At 39.3% G+C, this 17,427-nt stretch overlaps 1 protein-coding gene across 3 annotated transcripts in view; it reads right to left on the bottom strand.

Moving 5' to 3' along the window:
• Positions 1-7,970: 7,970 nt before the first annotated feature.
• The window catches only part of GSPT1 (G1 to S phase transition 1), a 47,007-nt gene continuing 37,550 nt past the window's right edge, over positions 7,971-17,427 (bottom strand). For all 3 annotated transcript variants that reach the window (XM_009196019.3, XM_009196018.4, XM_003916559.5), the window contains exons 12-15: positions 15,502-15,675; positions 13,863-13,952; positions 13,538-13,706; positions 7,971-11,005 (exon numbers count right to left, since the gene is read on the bottom strand). In XM_009196019.3, the coding sequence (XP_009194283.1) occupies positions 10,953-11,005; positions 13,538-13,706; positions 13,863-13,952; positions 15,502-15,675 (486 nt within the window). In that variant the 3' untranslated portion in view covers positions 7,971-10,952. The remainder of the gene's footprint in view (positions 11,006-13,537; positions 13,707-13,862; positions 13,953-15,501; positions 15,676-17,427) is intronic.

Raw genomic sequence — 17,427 nt, 5'->3', positions numbered from 1 at the left:
CAGCACCACAAGACAGAGTGAAAAAATTAAATAAATAAATAAATAGGCCAGGCGCGGTGGCTCACACCTGTAATCCCAGCACTTTGGGAGGCTGAGGAGGGAGGATTGCTTGAGGCCAGGAGTTCTAGGCTAGTCTGAATGACATAGCAAAACCTCATTTCTACAAAAACCAAGGTAATTAATTTCAATTAGTGAGTACCCAGTTCTCACTGATATCGTGAATACTATTAAGTTGTTTCTCTTGGAAGGTACTGAGATATGTCTCTTCAAACTTCTTGAAATTCTTTTTTGTAGTTAATTTTATGAAGGATTTTATAAATCAACTAATTGTAAAGAGCATTTGAATATGTTGCTGAATGGTAAACATAAAGTTCAAGAAACTTCACACTTAATAATGGAACTCATATTCTAGTTCAAAATAAATATTGTTACAATCAACTAGTAACCTTAGAAAACTATTAGACATCCATTTTTATATAGCACTGTTAACTCAGAGTTGTTACAAATGGCAGACTAACAAAAGAAATGCCACATAGTCAATTGGTGATGTCTGGATTATCTAAAGGTAATTTAATACTCAGCATATTCTTGGTACTGAAATCTGCTAAGTAATATTAACCTAAACATAATGGAATCAAGGGTGAAACAATATTGCCCAAATGTAGAATGTGACATTGTAAGGAAGGTACAAAGAACATAGTGTTTTGGGTCAGAAAGATCAGTCTGAATCCCAACTCCATGATTTACTAGTTGTTTAGCCTTAGACAAGGTGGCTAATCTCCCAAGCCTCAATGTCTTCATCTGTTAAATAAAGCTGGTTCCCTCGGATTCAATAGAATCTATCTTCACAGTGTCTGTCTTGTGCATGATAGCACAAGGTTAGTTCTCTTCCCCTTCCCTTTGCTGAAAATAATGTAATCATTATTAAATGGATTGGAAAATGAAATTGTGCATCTTAGGGGCCAAAAGAAGGCAGGAGGCAGCTTACCTGCATTCAAACAGGGAAGAAATAGCCAATCAGTAAATAAATTGATATTTGATTCTAATTTGGGGGCGAAGGGGCGGAGGGCTGGGAAAGAGAAACAAGAGAACAATGATATTACCGGAGAAAGAAATGTAAAGAGGTTTTCCATAGAAAACCTAACTTTATTAACTTAAGTTTGCTGTTTATTTTTAACTCTTTGTCCTCATACAATCTATGTGGGTATCACAAGTACACTATTTTGCTGCTAGGTATCATAGTGCACACCAACCCCACTCAATACATGATTAACAAACAGATTCTTAATCCAGTCAACCTGTATTTAGAGTTATATTCCCCAAGGAATAGAATATTAAGGCTAATCTTAGAAGTAATTTCTACATTTAAAAAAAAATAGGTTAAATAGCATAAGGTTAGTTCTCTTCTCCTCCTTTTGCTGAAAGGGATACTATTAGTCTCTTTTTATCAATGACAATACCAGCTGATAACTTGCAGGACTGTGGTCTTCTAGCCAGTCCCAGTACATAACTGGTAAATGTTATAACAACTCAAAGTGCTACTTTATTCAAATTAGGAAAGTTTTTTTTTTTTTTTTTTTTTTTTTTGAGATGGAGCCTCTCTCTATTGCCCAGGCTGGAGTGCAGTGGCGTGATCTCAGCTCACTGCAACCTCTGCCTCCGAGTAGCTGGGATTACAGGTATGTGCCACGATGCCTGGCTAATTTTTGTATTTTTAGTAGAGACAGGGTTTCACCATGCTGGCCAGGCTGGTCTAGAACTCCTAACCTCAGGCAGTCTGCCTGCCTTGGCCTCCCAAAGTGCTGGGATTACAGGGGTGAGCCAGCGTGCCTGGCAGGAAACTTTTAAATAGCTACTATACTGTAAAGTATTATGCTAGGTCATCAATAAGGATCTATAAAAGGACTTAGAGAAAATAAGTTATTCATACACAGAATTGAATAAATCTACCAAAAAAAGAAAAAGAAAATGATTTAGCCCTGAAGTTTAAAAACAGTTATTTAGTAGAGGTGCAAGTCAGGTTAGTTCTGTAAGTTAGCTCTAGCAACATGAAAGTCATAGGGACAATCCAGTTTTAGAATTGGCCCATCATTTAGAAATGGCGCCTCAGGCCAGGCACAGTGGCTCATGCCTGTAATCCCGGCACTTTGGGAAGCCGAGGAGGGTGGATCACCTGAGGTCAGGAGTTAGAGACCAGCCTGGCCAACATGGCAAAACCCCATCTCTACTAAAAAAAGTTTAAAAATTAGCCGGGTGTGGTGGCACATGCCTGTCATCCCAGCTACTCAGGACACTGATTGTTTGAACCTGGGAGGTGGAGGTTGCACTGAGCCAAGATCCTGCCACTGCACTCCAGCCTGGGCGACAGAGCGAGACTGTGTCTCAAAAACAAAAAGGAAAGGAAAGAAATGGTGCCTCACAGGCAATACAGGGAAGACCCTCTTTAGGATTGGAAAGGGAGATGAGAAGGGAGCTCATGTTATTTCACCACCTATTAGGATCATTACGTTATCTGTTTATCCTTGGTGAGTTTTATAAAAGTAGATGAAGAAGAGGTGAGACTTTTCTCTCTGGTTTTACTTCCTTGCATTAGAGAAATTCAGAAGAAAGGTATTTGCATTTGCAACTAACCTGTCAAAGAATGCTAATTGGAAAGCAAAATCAAATCTCCCTTCAAGGATAGATCATTTGAATTAGAAAGTATTCATAAAATGGAGTATTAGCAAAAAAAAAAAAAAAAGAGAACTGCTGATACACACAACATAAGCTCTGAAACGTAATGTGCCAAAGATGACAAAGTTGAGTTCAAGCTATGTGATTCCAGTTATGTAGAGTTCAAAAACAGACAAAACTATTATAATGGCAAACCAGTGAATGCCTTGGCAAGAGGGGATTGGTTGGAAAGTAGCAGAAGAGAGCTTTCTGAGGTGATGTGTTCTGCATGTTGATGGGGTGTTTACACAGTTGTATACACTTGACAAACTCATTGTAAAATTAAGATCTGTGCTTTTCACTGTATGCAAATTTTACCGTAATAAAAAATCCTCTTCTTTGTCATATAACATCTGTCTTCTGGAACTTCCTTACAAATCATAATTACTCCTAAGAATCTAAATCTTGAAGATTCATTTTTTATCCTAAAACCTGATGTATTTGCCAGGGAATTAACAAAGATAGTGTTGTCGACTGCTTTTAAGTAACTTCTGTAGTTTTAAAAAATTGATTCATAATAGAGGTACAAATTTTCAAGGTGCATGTGATAATACATTGATATAATGTGTACCAATCAAATCAGGGTAATTGGGATATCCATCGCCTGTTTATCTCCATGCTGGAAACATTCAAATTATTTCTTCTGTTTGGAAATGTAGAACTTGTGTAGTTGATAAGCAAATACAAAGTCGTTTGGGAGTACTGTGCCCAGTTAAGTGGGATGAAATCCTCATTAAAAATTTCAACCTAAATATAACTACAAGGTACAAAACAAAATTTTTTTTTTCCATTATGCCCTCCTAATTATTTTTACCAGTAGCTTGACTCTTGACTAAGCTCAAACCAGAGAACAGAACTTTTAGTGAAAATGCTTTAAACATGTAAACTAATATTACTGTGTTTGATGATGATCATTTCCATAGAAGGCAAATGTTTAGGAATCACATGTGGGCAATGGGATGTTAAGAAAATGTGCAGCTAACATTAAATGTGACTCACTGCAGATAGAGGAAATTTTTGGCCGTTTTTTTTTTTTTTTTTTTTTTTTGAGATGGAGTCTCACTCCCATTGCACAGGCTGGAGTGCAGTGGTGCCATCTCGGCTCACTGCAACCTCCACCTCCCGGGTTCAAACGATTCTTCCTCAGCCTCCCAAGTAGCTGGGATTACAGGCTTGTACTACTGTGCCTGGCTAATTTTAGTATTTTTAGCAGAGACAGGGTTTCGCCATGTTGGCCATGCTGGTCTTGAACTCCTGACCTCAGGTGATCCACCCACCTCGGCCTCCCAAAGTGCCAGGATTACAGGCGTGAGCCACTGTGCCCGGCCTGGCATAATTTTTAACAGAAGGATGATATTCCAAATAATTCAAAAAGTACACTCCTCAGCTAGAGGAATTTTACTTGTTGTAGGCAGTCTCTTATTCCTAGCAGAAAACATATGAAAATATTTCTTGCATGTAATATGGGTGCACAAAGCCTTCAGAAGCAATTTGAAGGAAAGATTGACAGTAACAAGAATTTCACTTAAAAACAAAACAAACAAAAAAAACCAGCATCTCATTATGTTGCCCAGGCTAGAATGCGTGGCAGTTCACAGGCGTAACCATAACCCACTGCAGCCTTGAACTCCTGGGCTCAGGTGATCTTCCCAACTCAGGAGTAGCTGGGAGTACAGGCATGTGTCACTGCATCTAGCAAATTTCCCCTTTTTTTTTTTTTTTTTTTAAAAAGAGTCTCGCCCTGTTAACAGGCTGGAGTGCAGTGGCGCTATCTCGGCTCACTGCAACCTCTGCCTTCTGGGTTCAAGTGATTCTCCTGCCTCAGTCTCCCCAGTAGCTGGGACTACAGGTGTGTGCCACCATGCTTGGCTAATTTTTGTATTTTCAGTAGAGACAGGGTTTCACCATGTTGGCCAGGATTGTATCGATCTTTTTACCTCATGATCTGCCCACCTCAGGCTCCCAAAGTGTTGGGATTACAGGCATGAGCCACCACACCCAGCTGGCAAATTTCACTTTTAAGACCAACACATTGAATTAACTCTAAAGAGGACAAAGTAAATATAAGTAAACAAAAAAAGGATGTTACATGACTTTTACAGTTCTTAATCCAACATCAAAATGGCGATAAAGGCTTAAAAATTGTCACTAATGGTTAAATAATTCTCCAGGATTTTTTTTTCACATGGCCAAAGAGGCTAAACTTGTGTTTTAAGACACTTTTAAGTTTGGTAAGCTTTAAAATTCTATTTTACTGTTATTTGGTCTTTATTCTAGATTGAGATACACAGTCTTTCACTACAGATTTACAGCATCCAAGGTATTAATGGCTATTTTTCGTGGTTTTTTTTTGAGATGGAGTCTTGCTCTTGTTGGCCAGGCTGGGTGCGTGGCGCGATCTTGGCTCACTGCAACCTTCGCCTCCTGGGTTCAAGCAATTCTCCTGCCTCGGCTTCCCAAGTAGCTGGGATTACAGGCGCATGCCTCCACGCCCAGCTAATTTTTGTATTTTTTAGTAGAGATGGGTTTTCACCACGTTTGCCACGCTGGTCTGGAATTGCAGACCTCTTAAGTGATTTGCCCGTCTCGGCCTCCCAAAGTGCTGGGATTACAGGCATGAGCCACTGTGCCTGACCTGAACCCCTACTTTAATAGCAAGCTTGGTCCCAAGTTTTAAGCTATGATTGGTTTAATGCCAGATACCTAGAGGCTGACTGCCAAAACCTCAAAGTGATTCACCTAAAGACAGTTCAAACAGGACCTTAGTGAGTACACAGGAATAAACTGCTGTCATTCAAGTAGCCACTGTATATATTACCTTTATCATTAATTTCTTCTTGCCCTTGCACATTGAATAAAATGGGCAAGCACTATTTGGTCTCTTGATCTTTATTAAAAATCCTCAATGTAGAGGTTCATAGTTCTGACAATTGACGTTTCCCCCAACTCTGCTATTCACATAAAACCACATACTGTGATCTAGTTATTTATTATTCAGCATCTCTAACTTCCTATAGGGTTATTTTTTGTTTCCTAAGGTTGTTGTATACATTATACAAAAGACTTGCATACCATATGCAAGCAGATGATGTTTGTGAATCCCTTATGTGACAGAGCTTATTAGATCCATCCAACAAACCTGTTGGTAGATGGTTCCAATAGCTGATACAAAAATAAAAGGATTGTACAGAAAAGGGCATGGATGGCTTTTGCTTGTTACAACACAGGTAATTACGAACGACAAATCCTTCAAAAGGGAAGATGACAACTTTTATTGTTATTACAAAAGCAAATTTAACTTGTCATTTGAATAATTGCAAGAGCAGACTAAGGGCTTAATCCTCACACAGGCACCAAGTCAGGCACAGTAGGTAGCTACAAATCGTAAGAAAAAAATTTCTTTCCTACCTAGAGCACTCTTCCATGCTTTGGAATTAGGCTAAAAAACTCGCAAACCTGATCAGCTCCCTTTAATCCTTTTTTTTTTTTTTTTTTTTTAAAAGAGATCTAGGTATTAACCTGCTGTCTAGCGAAAACTAGTCACTTAGTCACTAAGTCCTGGCCTGAGATACCTACATTTCCTTTAGAACAAACAGAACTAACAGGTGTGTACATTTCTGAGAGCCCGATGTGTGAGTCCTTAAAATGTAGACCTTGCAGGAGGCTCAGACCTCAGTTTCACCTAACGCATGTGGAGGAAATGGAGGTGAGAATAGTCACCTGAAGAGTGCAAGCGCTCCAGCTCCAACACACTCTTCCCCAGGCAGCAGGAAAAGGAGGTAGCAAGGACTTGGGCTGACATCTGAAGCACTAAGCTAATGTGCCTGGTAGAGGGGAGCCTCAGGAAGCACAAAATGTCGTTCCACCTGTGCTGTCCACAAACCTGAGGTTTCCACATCGTTTTAAAGGGCACAGTGGCAAATGTGACAAGGCAGAAAACAATAACCATTTCAAGGATCACTTAAGGAATCCTGGTGTTTTCTGCTTAATCAGACGTAGTGCCAATCTGCTTTTCCCTTATATTGGAGAACATAAAGGTTTTAATCTCCACTCCCGCACCTTCAGGCCCTTGTAATAATCCTTAGTAAACAACTCAGCTAGCATTATTGTTTCAAGGAAGCATAGGATTAGAGGTATGTGAGAAGTGTATTTATTGAAGGGAAGGGAAGACTCAGTAAGTTCTAGGATATTAAAGTCAAGAATATCCTAGAGCCAAAAACCACCAAAAGTTGAACCAAATCTACCTGAACTGAATTCTGACAGTAAACTGGGTCAAATGGAATCCACATTATTACTACTAGAAAATAAAAACACTTCCTATTCCATTTACTATGAAACCTAATCTAACCACAACTGACTGCTATAAATGTAAACCTAGTTAAGTCTTTTGTGCTATGTGATTACACTTAACAAGTTGCTGCCATGGCGAGATCTCTAAAGAAAGAAACAAGATCAAGAATGTATAGATGGCATCTGCTAGAATCACTGAAAAAGTTAGCTGGAAGAAATAAAGCCTATTATTTGGAGACAAATAATTGTCCCCTAAAACCACTGGTTGCTCTCTCTACCTTACGTATGTCTGTGAGAGGATTAATGGCACAGTTTGTTGTGATAAGGTAGGCCAACAATGAATATAACATTTAAACCATCCTAAAATCAGAGCTATAGTGCTATAACCAGATTTTTCACAAAGGGTTTTAAAGTTGAAAGTTGCCTGATGGTAAGAACTGTAATAAAACTGCATATTTTCCCCTTGACTACCTTAAATCCCTACCCAAAGCAATTAAGCTATCATCCATGAAGTAGCGGTCCATGAGGAAGTCCATGCCAGTAAGGAAAGGTGCTAGAGTGCTGTTATGTATAATAGTCATCAAAGATCACGGAGTAATTACAGTCGTTACTAGTGTTCCTGAAGATCGCCAAGGGAGTTTAGCTGATTTTTTTCCAGAGTTCATCTTGGGAAAAGTTTTTGACCATAGGTTCAACTTTTTTCTTGGGTTGCAAAACTGCATCTGGCTGCAAGTCTGACCCAAAATATTCGCAGCACATCAGCTGAGAGGATGCCGGCAATTGTTGAACTACATCACAGTTCAAAGTCCCATATTGTGAGAGCAGTACTTGTAGTTTATGTAACCAGCAAATGTGAGTTACCTCTTGTTACAGTGAACAACCTGCACTGTTAGAGTTTAGGAACTTTTGACATTCAGTTATCACATATTTCAAAGATTTTGAACTCAAAACAAAAAAAATACATGGACTTAATTATTCAGTAACACTTTACTATTTGTCACTTAATCTCAAGACAATACACACTCAGTCCAACTCTTTTGGTTTGATTTTACATAGATTTTCACTTACTTTTGCAAAGTAAAAACAAGAAATGAGTGCTGTATTTCCCCCCTCCCACAGTAAGAAACAAGGGTTTAAAATGGCAATTACTTAGATGTTTCTTTCAACATTTCTTAAATTCACTTTATTAATTTAAAAAACTAATTAAATAATCGAGCATGAAAGTTATATAAAGAACATCATTAATGTGAAAAGATGCAAGAAAAAAATCATTCTAGTAGAACAACGTTAAAGATAGAGAACAAATGCTTAGGCGATACCCTAAATATGCAGCCAACTACCCTATTTTTGCACTGTCGACCATCTAAACACGTTTGCATTTGCAGAAGACAGAATGACAGCACAGGAATTTGTATTGCTCTATAAAGGTCCAACGTCTCCACATAATGCCAAGTTCACCTTAGACATTTTAACTTTCTTATCCAAATGAATAGCCCGTGTAAGCAGGATTTGAAAATGCATCAACTTTAAAAAGATGAGAACAATTTTCAAAGCCCATAGAACTTATGTTGCTGGTTAATTTTAGCATTGAAATTTCTTTTGAATAATCTAATCTTGCAAATATGCAAGAATCCAGTGGAATTTTTACAGTTACATTTGTATTTGTATGAACTGTTACTTTTTAGAGGTAGGCCTTTCACAGTTGATATCCAAGTTACTTAAGAGTCTTGGCAACATGCACATAATATTCTAACAGTGCAAATGTTTTAGTAGCAAACATAACTTATTTTTTAAAAATGTGTTCAATTTAGAAAGGGAACTCTTATCTCTGGAAATGATTTCAGTGGCTCTTGAACTTTTAAATATTCATTAAAATTCAAGCAATTATTAGTATTTGTTTTTATTAACATGGAATTACAAAAAGAACTATTATGTTTTGATTAAAGCTCCTATATTTTCCAGAAAAATAAAAGCCCAGATATTTGCAGACCTAATAAAATTTATTTAAATTTCATGCAATTTAATAGCCATAATTATAGTTTCAAGAATCTGTAGAACAATAACTTTGCTCTGTCCATAAGATGTAGCCTCATTCATGAAATGAATGGGAATTTCACAGTTAAGAAAACACTAGGCCAAGCACAGGGCCTCACGCCTGTAATCCTAGCACTTTTGAGAGGCTGAAGCGAGTGGATCACTTGAGGTCAGGAGTTTGAGAGCAGCCTGGCCAATATGGTGAAACCTCGTCTCTACTAAAACTACAAAAATTAACTGGGCCTGGTGGTGGGCTCCTGTAATCCCAGCTACTCAAGAGGCTGAGGCAGGAAATTGAATCCGGGAGATGGAGGCTGCAGTGAGCCGAGATTGAGCCACTGCACTCCAGCCCAGGTGACAGAGTAAGCCTCTGTCTCAAAACAGAACAAAACACCCAATAGATTAAGTTTTATGTTCTGTGACTGGAAATACAGTCTGTCCAGGCTTTTCTTTTCCGAGGAGCAAAATTACAGGGAAGGGACTTGTCATTAAATATACAATTACAAAGTACCTTATTTAGACAGAAATCACAATCTAAAAGAGGCTCTCTTTGATAAATGGCAACACTCAACATCAAGGGGGCTTCGGATAAACCTACAAATTGCCTCCATTCCTCATTTTTCTCATGAAAAATTTCAGAGTCATGATAATTATAGCACAAAGTCATTCAATCTAAAACCACCATAGTGCTGCACTGTGGTTCATCAAAAACATGGTGAGCAAATTTCAGCTTTACACTTAACAAAACTCAGTGCATTTCAAATGATTGAGATAAAACTTACACTGTGCTTGATTCTACTTATTGATGATAATTTTAGTCTGTGCAGATTCTGATGATTCGAAATATGTTTATTTAGTTGCTGGGTTGAGATTTAGCTTTAACCAGCAAGGATCATCCAAACTTCAAAGTTATTGGTAAAAAGAGTAAACTGGGTAACTTGTAGAAGTGGCACTTGCAACTGATACGGTTTTCATACTAGAAGCATGCAGCTTTTATAAATACTAAAAGAGGAATTTTTGCCAGGTCTCAAACATGCTTTATTTGTTGTAAATTCCACTAATTTAACGAGTTAATGGAATTTTCTCTCGGGGTACAATTTCATTACGCTTTACTTACAAAAACTACAGTATGCTGTTCATTTTAAAACAACTTACTGTGTTTAAGAAATCATGGTACAATATAATTGGAAAAATAAATAAATAAATAACTGAAAGACCTAGTAAAGCAGTGTCACATTTGGATAAAGGGATTTAACTGCATGTATGCATTAACAATCAAAAGAAGGGGTCAAATTAATCCTTTCCTTTAATACAAACTTGAACACTGTGAATGCCTCATTTATAGTGGGTCGGGAAAGAGTTTATAAAAGTCCAAGTAATAAAATGTATTCAATTACTTGGGAAAGTTAAAAAGCTAATGCAACAATGTTACATCCAGATAAAAAACATTATTCAAAAGCAATTCAAATACCGAAAAGGATTTCAAATTGAATATTTTATTAACATGGTAGTTGCCTTTGTAACATGTGCACACACACTCGCACACTCAGAATGATCTGCCTGGGGAAAAAATACTAAATATGCCTAAGGGGAAAATGTAAAATAAAAAAATTCCTGTAGGTTTTCATTATTGTAGGCAATTATGTCCACATCACTTACAAAGCTATTGCCAAATCTGTCCAAGGAAGCAGAGTTTGAAGAGGGGGCTAGGGATGGGAATCTTGGGAAAAATTCAACAGTGGCATAGCAGAGCTCTCAATATGAGAAAGCTGACATAATGTGGACTTTTGCTGTGAATTTCCTCTTTGCAAAATATGGGGAGAGGTTTATGGGCAGAAAATAAGAGAAGGCGGTGTGAAGTAGGCTTTTGCAGTCAATTTTCCTCACAGTATTGTGCAGGGTCATCAAGAAAATGCTTAGTCTTTCTCTGGAACCAGTTTCAGAACTTTTCCAATTGCAATGGTCTTACCTAGAAATGAAAATTTTTAAAAATCTTTCAGTAGTTAACAGCAAGTCTATATAAGATACTAAAACTTATTATTTTAAATCACAAAAATATTTTTTACAATGTAAGTTACTAATTAACTAGCTTTACTGCCAAACCCATGATACTTCTATTTAGGTAGTCTTAATAAGTGGGTCTTATTTGGGGGAGCTGGTAAAGAGATGGTTCCCTGTATCAAAAACCTATCTCCCCCCCGCCCCCCACCAAGCAATTCTCCTGCTTCATCCTCCCGAGTAGCTGGGATTACAGGTGCCCGCCACTACACCCAGCTAATTTTTGTATTTTTAGTAGAGACGGAGTTTCACCATGTTGGCCTGGCTGGTCTCCAACTCCTGACCTCAGGTGATCCACCCGCCTCAGCCTCCCAAAGTGCTGAGATTACAGGCATGAGCCACTGAGTAAAGACAGAGTCTTACTCTGTCCACCCAGGCTGGAGTGCAGTGGCGTGACTTTGGCTGACTGCAACCTCCTCCTTCCAGGTTCAAGCGATTCTCCTGCCTCAGCCTCCCGAGTAGCTGATTATAGGTGCCTGCCACCATGCCCAGCTGATTTTTGTATTTTTAGTAGAGGAAGGGTTTCACCATGTTGGCCAGGCTGGTCTTGAACTCTTGGCCTCAGATGATCTGCCTGCCTTGGCCTCCCAAAGTGCTGGGATTACAGGCGTGAGGCACCACACTGGGCCAAAAACCTCTGGATTAAAAAAAAAGCGGGGTCAGGGGGAATATCTGTATTTGTGGAATATCCACACAATGGAATACTATTCAGCAATAAAAAGGAATAAATAACATGTTACATGGTTGAACTTCAAAATCATACTAAGTAAAATAAACTAGACAAAGGACCACATACTTTATAATTCTATTTATGGAGTGTCTATAAAAGACAAATTGAAAAGTGGTTGCCTAGGGGTGGAGTCGGGAATAAGGGGTGATTATGAACAAGTATAAGGTTTCTTTTTAGGTGTTCCAAATGTTCTAACATTAGTATATGGTAAAAGTTGTAAAATTCTGGAAACGTACTAAAATTCATTGAATTATATATTTAAAACAGGTCAGTTTCATATTATGAAAATTGTATCTCAATAAAGCTGCTAAAAAAATCCCAAAACCTATCCTTAAGTAACTGAAAAGACACAGCAATCGCCACTGACTACAATGCAGTGAACACATCCTTCTGGTAGTACTCCTGTGGACTGAAAGGAATACAAAACCCATTGGGTCTTGTGGAAAACCTAAAAGCCAAGTTATCTTTTTTTTTTTTTTAACCCAAGTTATCTTTTAGGGAAAAATAATTCTAGGGTTAAGAATTCCTGCTACATTAATTGCTTTTCTTCTGTCTTCCTGATTTTATCAGGTTCTGAGTGGTAAACTAAAACTATCATTTTGTTATATTAATAAGATAAACACAATAACCAGTTTTACTATCAACCAGAAAAGTTCTGGGCCTTTAAAGTAAAATAAACATTGTCTTTATACAATTTTGTCCAGTGTAAGGTTCAGGAACTGTATTCATCACCAGGTAAGCTTAGCACAGTTCCTGAGACTTTGTAGATACAAAGTAGTTTTTGCTAAATGGAATCGGAATGAACATGTGAAATGACTATTCTGTATTTGAATGGAACTATAAAGTTTTATGTAAAGTCTTCTATAGTCTTAAAATGGTTATCTAAGTTAGAAATATTAACAGCCGGGACAGGCTCGGTGGCTCACGTCTGTAATCCCAGCACTTTGGGAGGCCAAGGTGGGTGGATCGCGAGGTCAGGAGATCAAGACCATCCTGGCTAACACGATGAAACCCTGTCTCTACTTAAAATACAAAAAAGTAGCCGGGCATGGTGGCGGCGCCTGTAGCCACAGCTACTCGGGAGGCGAGGCAGGAGAATGGCGTGAACCTGGGAGGTGGAGCTTGCAGTGCCAAGATTGTGCCACTGTACTCCAGCCTGGGTGACAGAGCAAGACTCCATCTCAAAAAAAGGAAAGGAAAAGGAATATTAACAGACCATAAGGAAACGTTTCATAACAATCATTTTGTTTTTATGCCAAAGAAGTTCATGACCCCAAGATGGGAATATTAGTTGTTCTGCGTCACCGAGAGGTAGGCAGAAATGGATGCACACAAAAGGTCACAAACATTAGACCTCTGAAAAATTAGGTGTAAAAAAAATCATTCTCTATATCCCTTTTAATATCCAGACATATTACAAAGGATTACATCATAGAAATGTCTTAGTAAACAAAACAGCCCTCCAAATCCACTACTCACAAAACATCAAAATTAAGATTCTTTACGTAGAACATTACTAGATTTGGCATTACTGCTAAAACACGTGGTCAATTCTGTTCAATACATTCAACTCATAAAACATTCATATGAATACAGAATGTGAATGGAAGTTTTCTGTGAACCCACTGCAATGTGTACTGTACTGAGATGATGAAGATGACCAAAGCTAGGTATCCTGGATATACTACTAGACATCAGTTTAAAAACTCTTACCCTCATCTCTTAAGGTAAAACGACCCATCTGAGGGAAGTCTTTAAAGGTCTCCAGGCAGATGGTTCCTGCTGTCCTTAAGCGAGCAATGCATACTTGATCTTGTTTCACAAAACGGGGTCGGGTCTTACTTTTTTCTCCTGATTTTTTGTCTACCAAGCAGATTAAGGCCTAACCAAGAAAAGAGTATGAGAAAATCAGAATAATGCCAAATGAAATAATCTTTAAGAACAGGTATAGAAATAAAAGTGCATCACTGTTGCTGATTAGAAATTATGAAGATAAAATGGTATTAAAACCGAAATAAACCAATTATCTTAAACTCACTGTTATTTCGACTTCCTCAATACAGGTATGAATATGCAGCACCGCATTATAGCCTGGGCAGATGATGGATTTGTGCTCTATAATCACTATCTGTCAAACAAACAAACACACACATTCTTATCTTTATCCTTAGGGTAAAAAAGAATTCAGTGTTCTTAAGCGCCATATAAATCCCAAGAATTAGTGTTACCATCTCAGTAGGACACCAACTTAAAAGTGATTTTTGTTTTGTTTTTGTTGGTTTTTTTTTTTTTGAGACGGAGTCTCGCTCTGTCGCCCAGGCTGAAGTGCAGTGGCCGGATCTCACCTCACTGCAAGCTCCGCCTCCCGGGTTTACGCCATTCTCCTGCCTCAGCCTCCCGAGTAGCTGGGACTACAGGCGCCCGCCACCTCGCCCGGCTAGTTTTTTTGTATTTTTTAGTAGAGACGGGGTTTCACCGTATTAGCCAGGATAGTCTCTATGTCCTGACCTCGTGATCCACCTGTCTCGGCCTCCCAAAGTGCTGGGATTACAGGCTTGAGCCACCGTGCCCGGCCTAAAAGTGATTTTTGTATTAGAGGTGATAGGTTTGTCTTACTAATTTTGTTCACAGCATGGGGTCAGGCTGCTTGACCTCAAAGCACGAATTTCAATATCCTGTCCTCTATTAATGTTCTTGGTGAGTCCCTGGTCAATTTTCAAAACACAGCAGGCTGGCTGGGCACAGTGGCTCACGCCTGTAATCTCAGCACTTTGGGAGGCCGAGGCGTGGTGGGCAGGGGGAACACTTGAGGCCAGGAGTTCGAGACCAGCCTGGACAACATGGTGAAACCCCGTCTCTACTAAAAATACAAAACAATCAGCTAGGCCTGGTGGTGGGCGCCTATAATTCCAGCTACTCAGGAGGCTGAGGCAGGACAATCACTTGAATCCCGGAGGTGGAAGTTGCAGTGAGCCGAGATCGTGCCACTGCACTCCAGCCTGGGTGACAGAGCAAAACTCCATCTCCAAACAAAATAAAAGACAGCAGGCCAACCTTCTTCTTTGGGAAGCCTTTCTTCATATTCCCCAAGGAATTAAGCTAATCTTTACCGCTCAGAAGCTACCTAGATGTAAACTTATCCAGCTTTATCCATTTCTCAATATCCAAGGTCCAGTAAAGTAAACAACTTTACATCTGGCATCAAAATCTAACTTGATTAGTTGTCATACCTTAGAACAGAACTTTAAAAAATTCTGTTAACCACACCAGTCACTTACTCTGTCATTCTCCTAGGGAGGTTACCTTGTTAATAACAGGGAAACTTGTGTAATTTCTTGTCTGGAAAGCCATGTGCTGTGAATGAGCACATAAACCATGACTTCCACAGTAACAGTGCTCCGGTAAATATTAGATACTCTAAAATGTATCATCAGGAGATCAAACATAAAAAGGAACTTACAAAGAATACTCCTTATCCAGTAAGCACTTGTACCAGCTTGAAGATCTTGTATGAGGTGCCTATTGTGGTTATAAGTGGCTTATAATATTTCCATTCCCCTTCTATACACTAAGATGGGTTAACTGGCATGTCACCAATAATCAGGACAAAAGGCACTGATATTCCAATTTCATTTAGACATTAAAACCCACTATTACAACGACAATAATTTGTTTACCTGGGCATCAAATGTGCGTCCAGAATGACAAAGATTATTAGGATCACAAAGTATAAATCCGGGAAGAATCTCCTCTTCTTCAATTCCTTTCAGTCTGATTTTGAGGTTTTCACCTGGGGCTACAGTATCCGTTTCTACATCATCGGAAAGTATTCCAAGAACTTCCACGTTGTGCTTTAAAATAAAACAAGACTGGAGGTTTTCTGACACATTCACTGCATTATGGGACATAAAATGATCTGAATGTCTGCTCAATAAAGAGTTTCAAGATTTGACTGTAAACACTTATTATATCTGTATGGACATAAAATCTTAGCCTAGATATGATCGGTGAAAATCATATCCTAGAAGTATAACTGCCAATTAAAGTATTAACGTGTCACCTTTTAAATATCACATTCTAATCATTTTCAAATAGAACACAGTATACACTAGCATTTGCCTTTTTTACTTTTTCAAAATCAAAAACACAATATTTGGATTTCAGTTTCATGGATATAATTTTTATTATTATGGAATTCTATGAAGGATTTAATAAACCTGTCTTCCATTACCTATCAATCTCCAAATATCGGAATTCTGCACTACTTAAAAGTTATTGAACTAAGCTTTAAAAGTCTATCACCTATTTAATGAATACATAATTTCCTTTTGGTGTGATCAAATGCTCTGGAATTAGATAGTGATGATGGCTGCATAGGACTGTTTTTTTTTTGAGGTGGACTTTTGCTCTTGTTGCCCAGGCTGGAGTGCAGTGGCGTGATCTTGGCTCACTGCAACTTCCACCTCCTGCGTTCAAGCCATTCTCCTGCTTCAGCCTCCCAAGTAGCTGGGATTACAGGCACCCGCCACCTCGCCCGGCTAATTTTTTGTATTTTTAGTAGTGACGAGCTTTCACCATGTTGGCCAGGCAGGTCTCAAACTCCTGACCACAGGTGATCCACCCACCTTTGCCTCCCAAAGTGCTCAGATTACAGGCGTGAGCCACTGTGCCCAGCCTAAACTCTTTGTTTCTAACAAAATAGTCCATAGAGCTGGGTAGTCCACATGCCTTTAGCCCAGCTACTTGGAAGGTTGAGGCATGAGGATTGCCTGAGCCCAGGAGTTTAAGGCTGCAGTGAGCTACGATCACACCACCGCACTGTAGCCTGAGTGACACAGCGAGACCCTGTCTTTAAAAAAAAAAAAAAAAAAAAAGTTTTTAATGTAAAAATAAAATAGTTATGGAAGCCTCCAGTTCTGATGCCAGTATTGCTCCTCAGTACTTCCAATGCTGGCTGTGGCAGTAAGGTGAAGCAAAAGAACAAGTGATGTGAGAGGAGATACACATGAAATTTACCATCAGTGACATTGACTACATTTAACAATGCCCTGCAGGCCGGGTGCAGTGGCTCATGCCTCAGCACTTTGGGAGGCTGAGGCGGGTGGATCACCTGAGGTCAGGAGTTTGAGACCAGCCTGGCCAACATGGTGAAACCCTGTCTCTACTAAAAATACAAAAGAAAAAAAGCAATTAGCGGGGCATGGTGGCAGGTGCCTGTAATCCCAGCTACTCGGGAGGACTGGGCAGGAGAATCACTTGAACCCAGGATGCAGAGGATGCAGTGAGCCAAGATCGTGTCACTGTACTCCAGCCTGGGCAACAAGAGCGAAACTCCATCTCCAGGGAAAAAAAAAAAGGATGGGGGGTGCCAGGCGTGGTGGCTCACACCTGGAATCCCAGCACTTTGGGGGGCTGAGGCAGGTGGACCATGATGTCAGGAGTTCAAGGCCAGCCTTGCCAAGATGGTGAAATCCTGTCTCTACTAAAAATACAAAAATTAGCCAGGCGCGGTGGCAGGCACTTGTAATCCCAGCTACTCGGGAGGCCGAGGCAGAGAATTGCTTGAACCCTGGAGGTGGAGGCTGCAGTAAGCCAAGATGGCG

Source organism: Papio anubis, chromosome 18 (assembly GCF_008728515.1).
Source record: "Papio anubis isolate 15944 chromosome 18, Panubis1.0, whole genome shotgun sequence".
NCBI lineage: Eukaryota > Metazoa > Chordata > Mammalia > Primates > Cercopithecidae > Papio > Papio anubis.
This window is presented reverse-complemented; position numbering and strand designations above follow the sequence as displayed.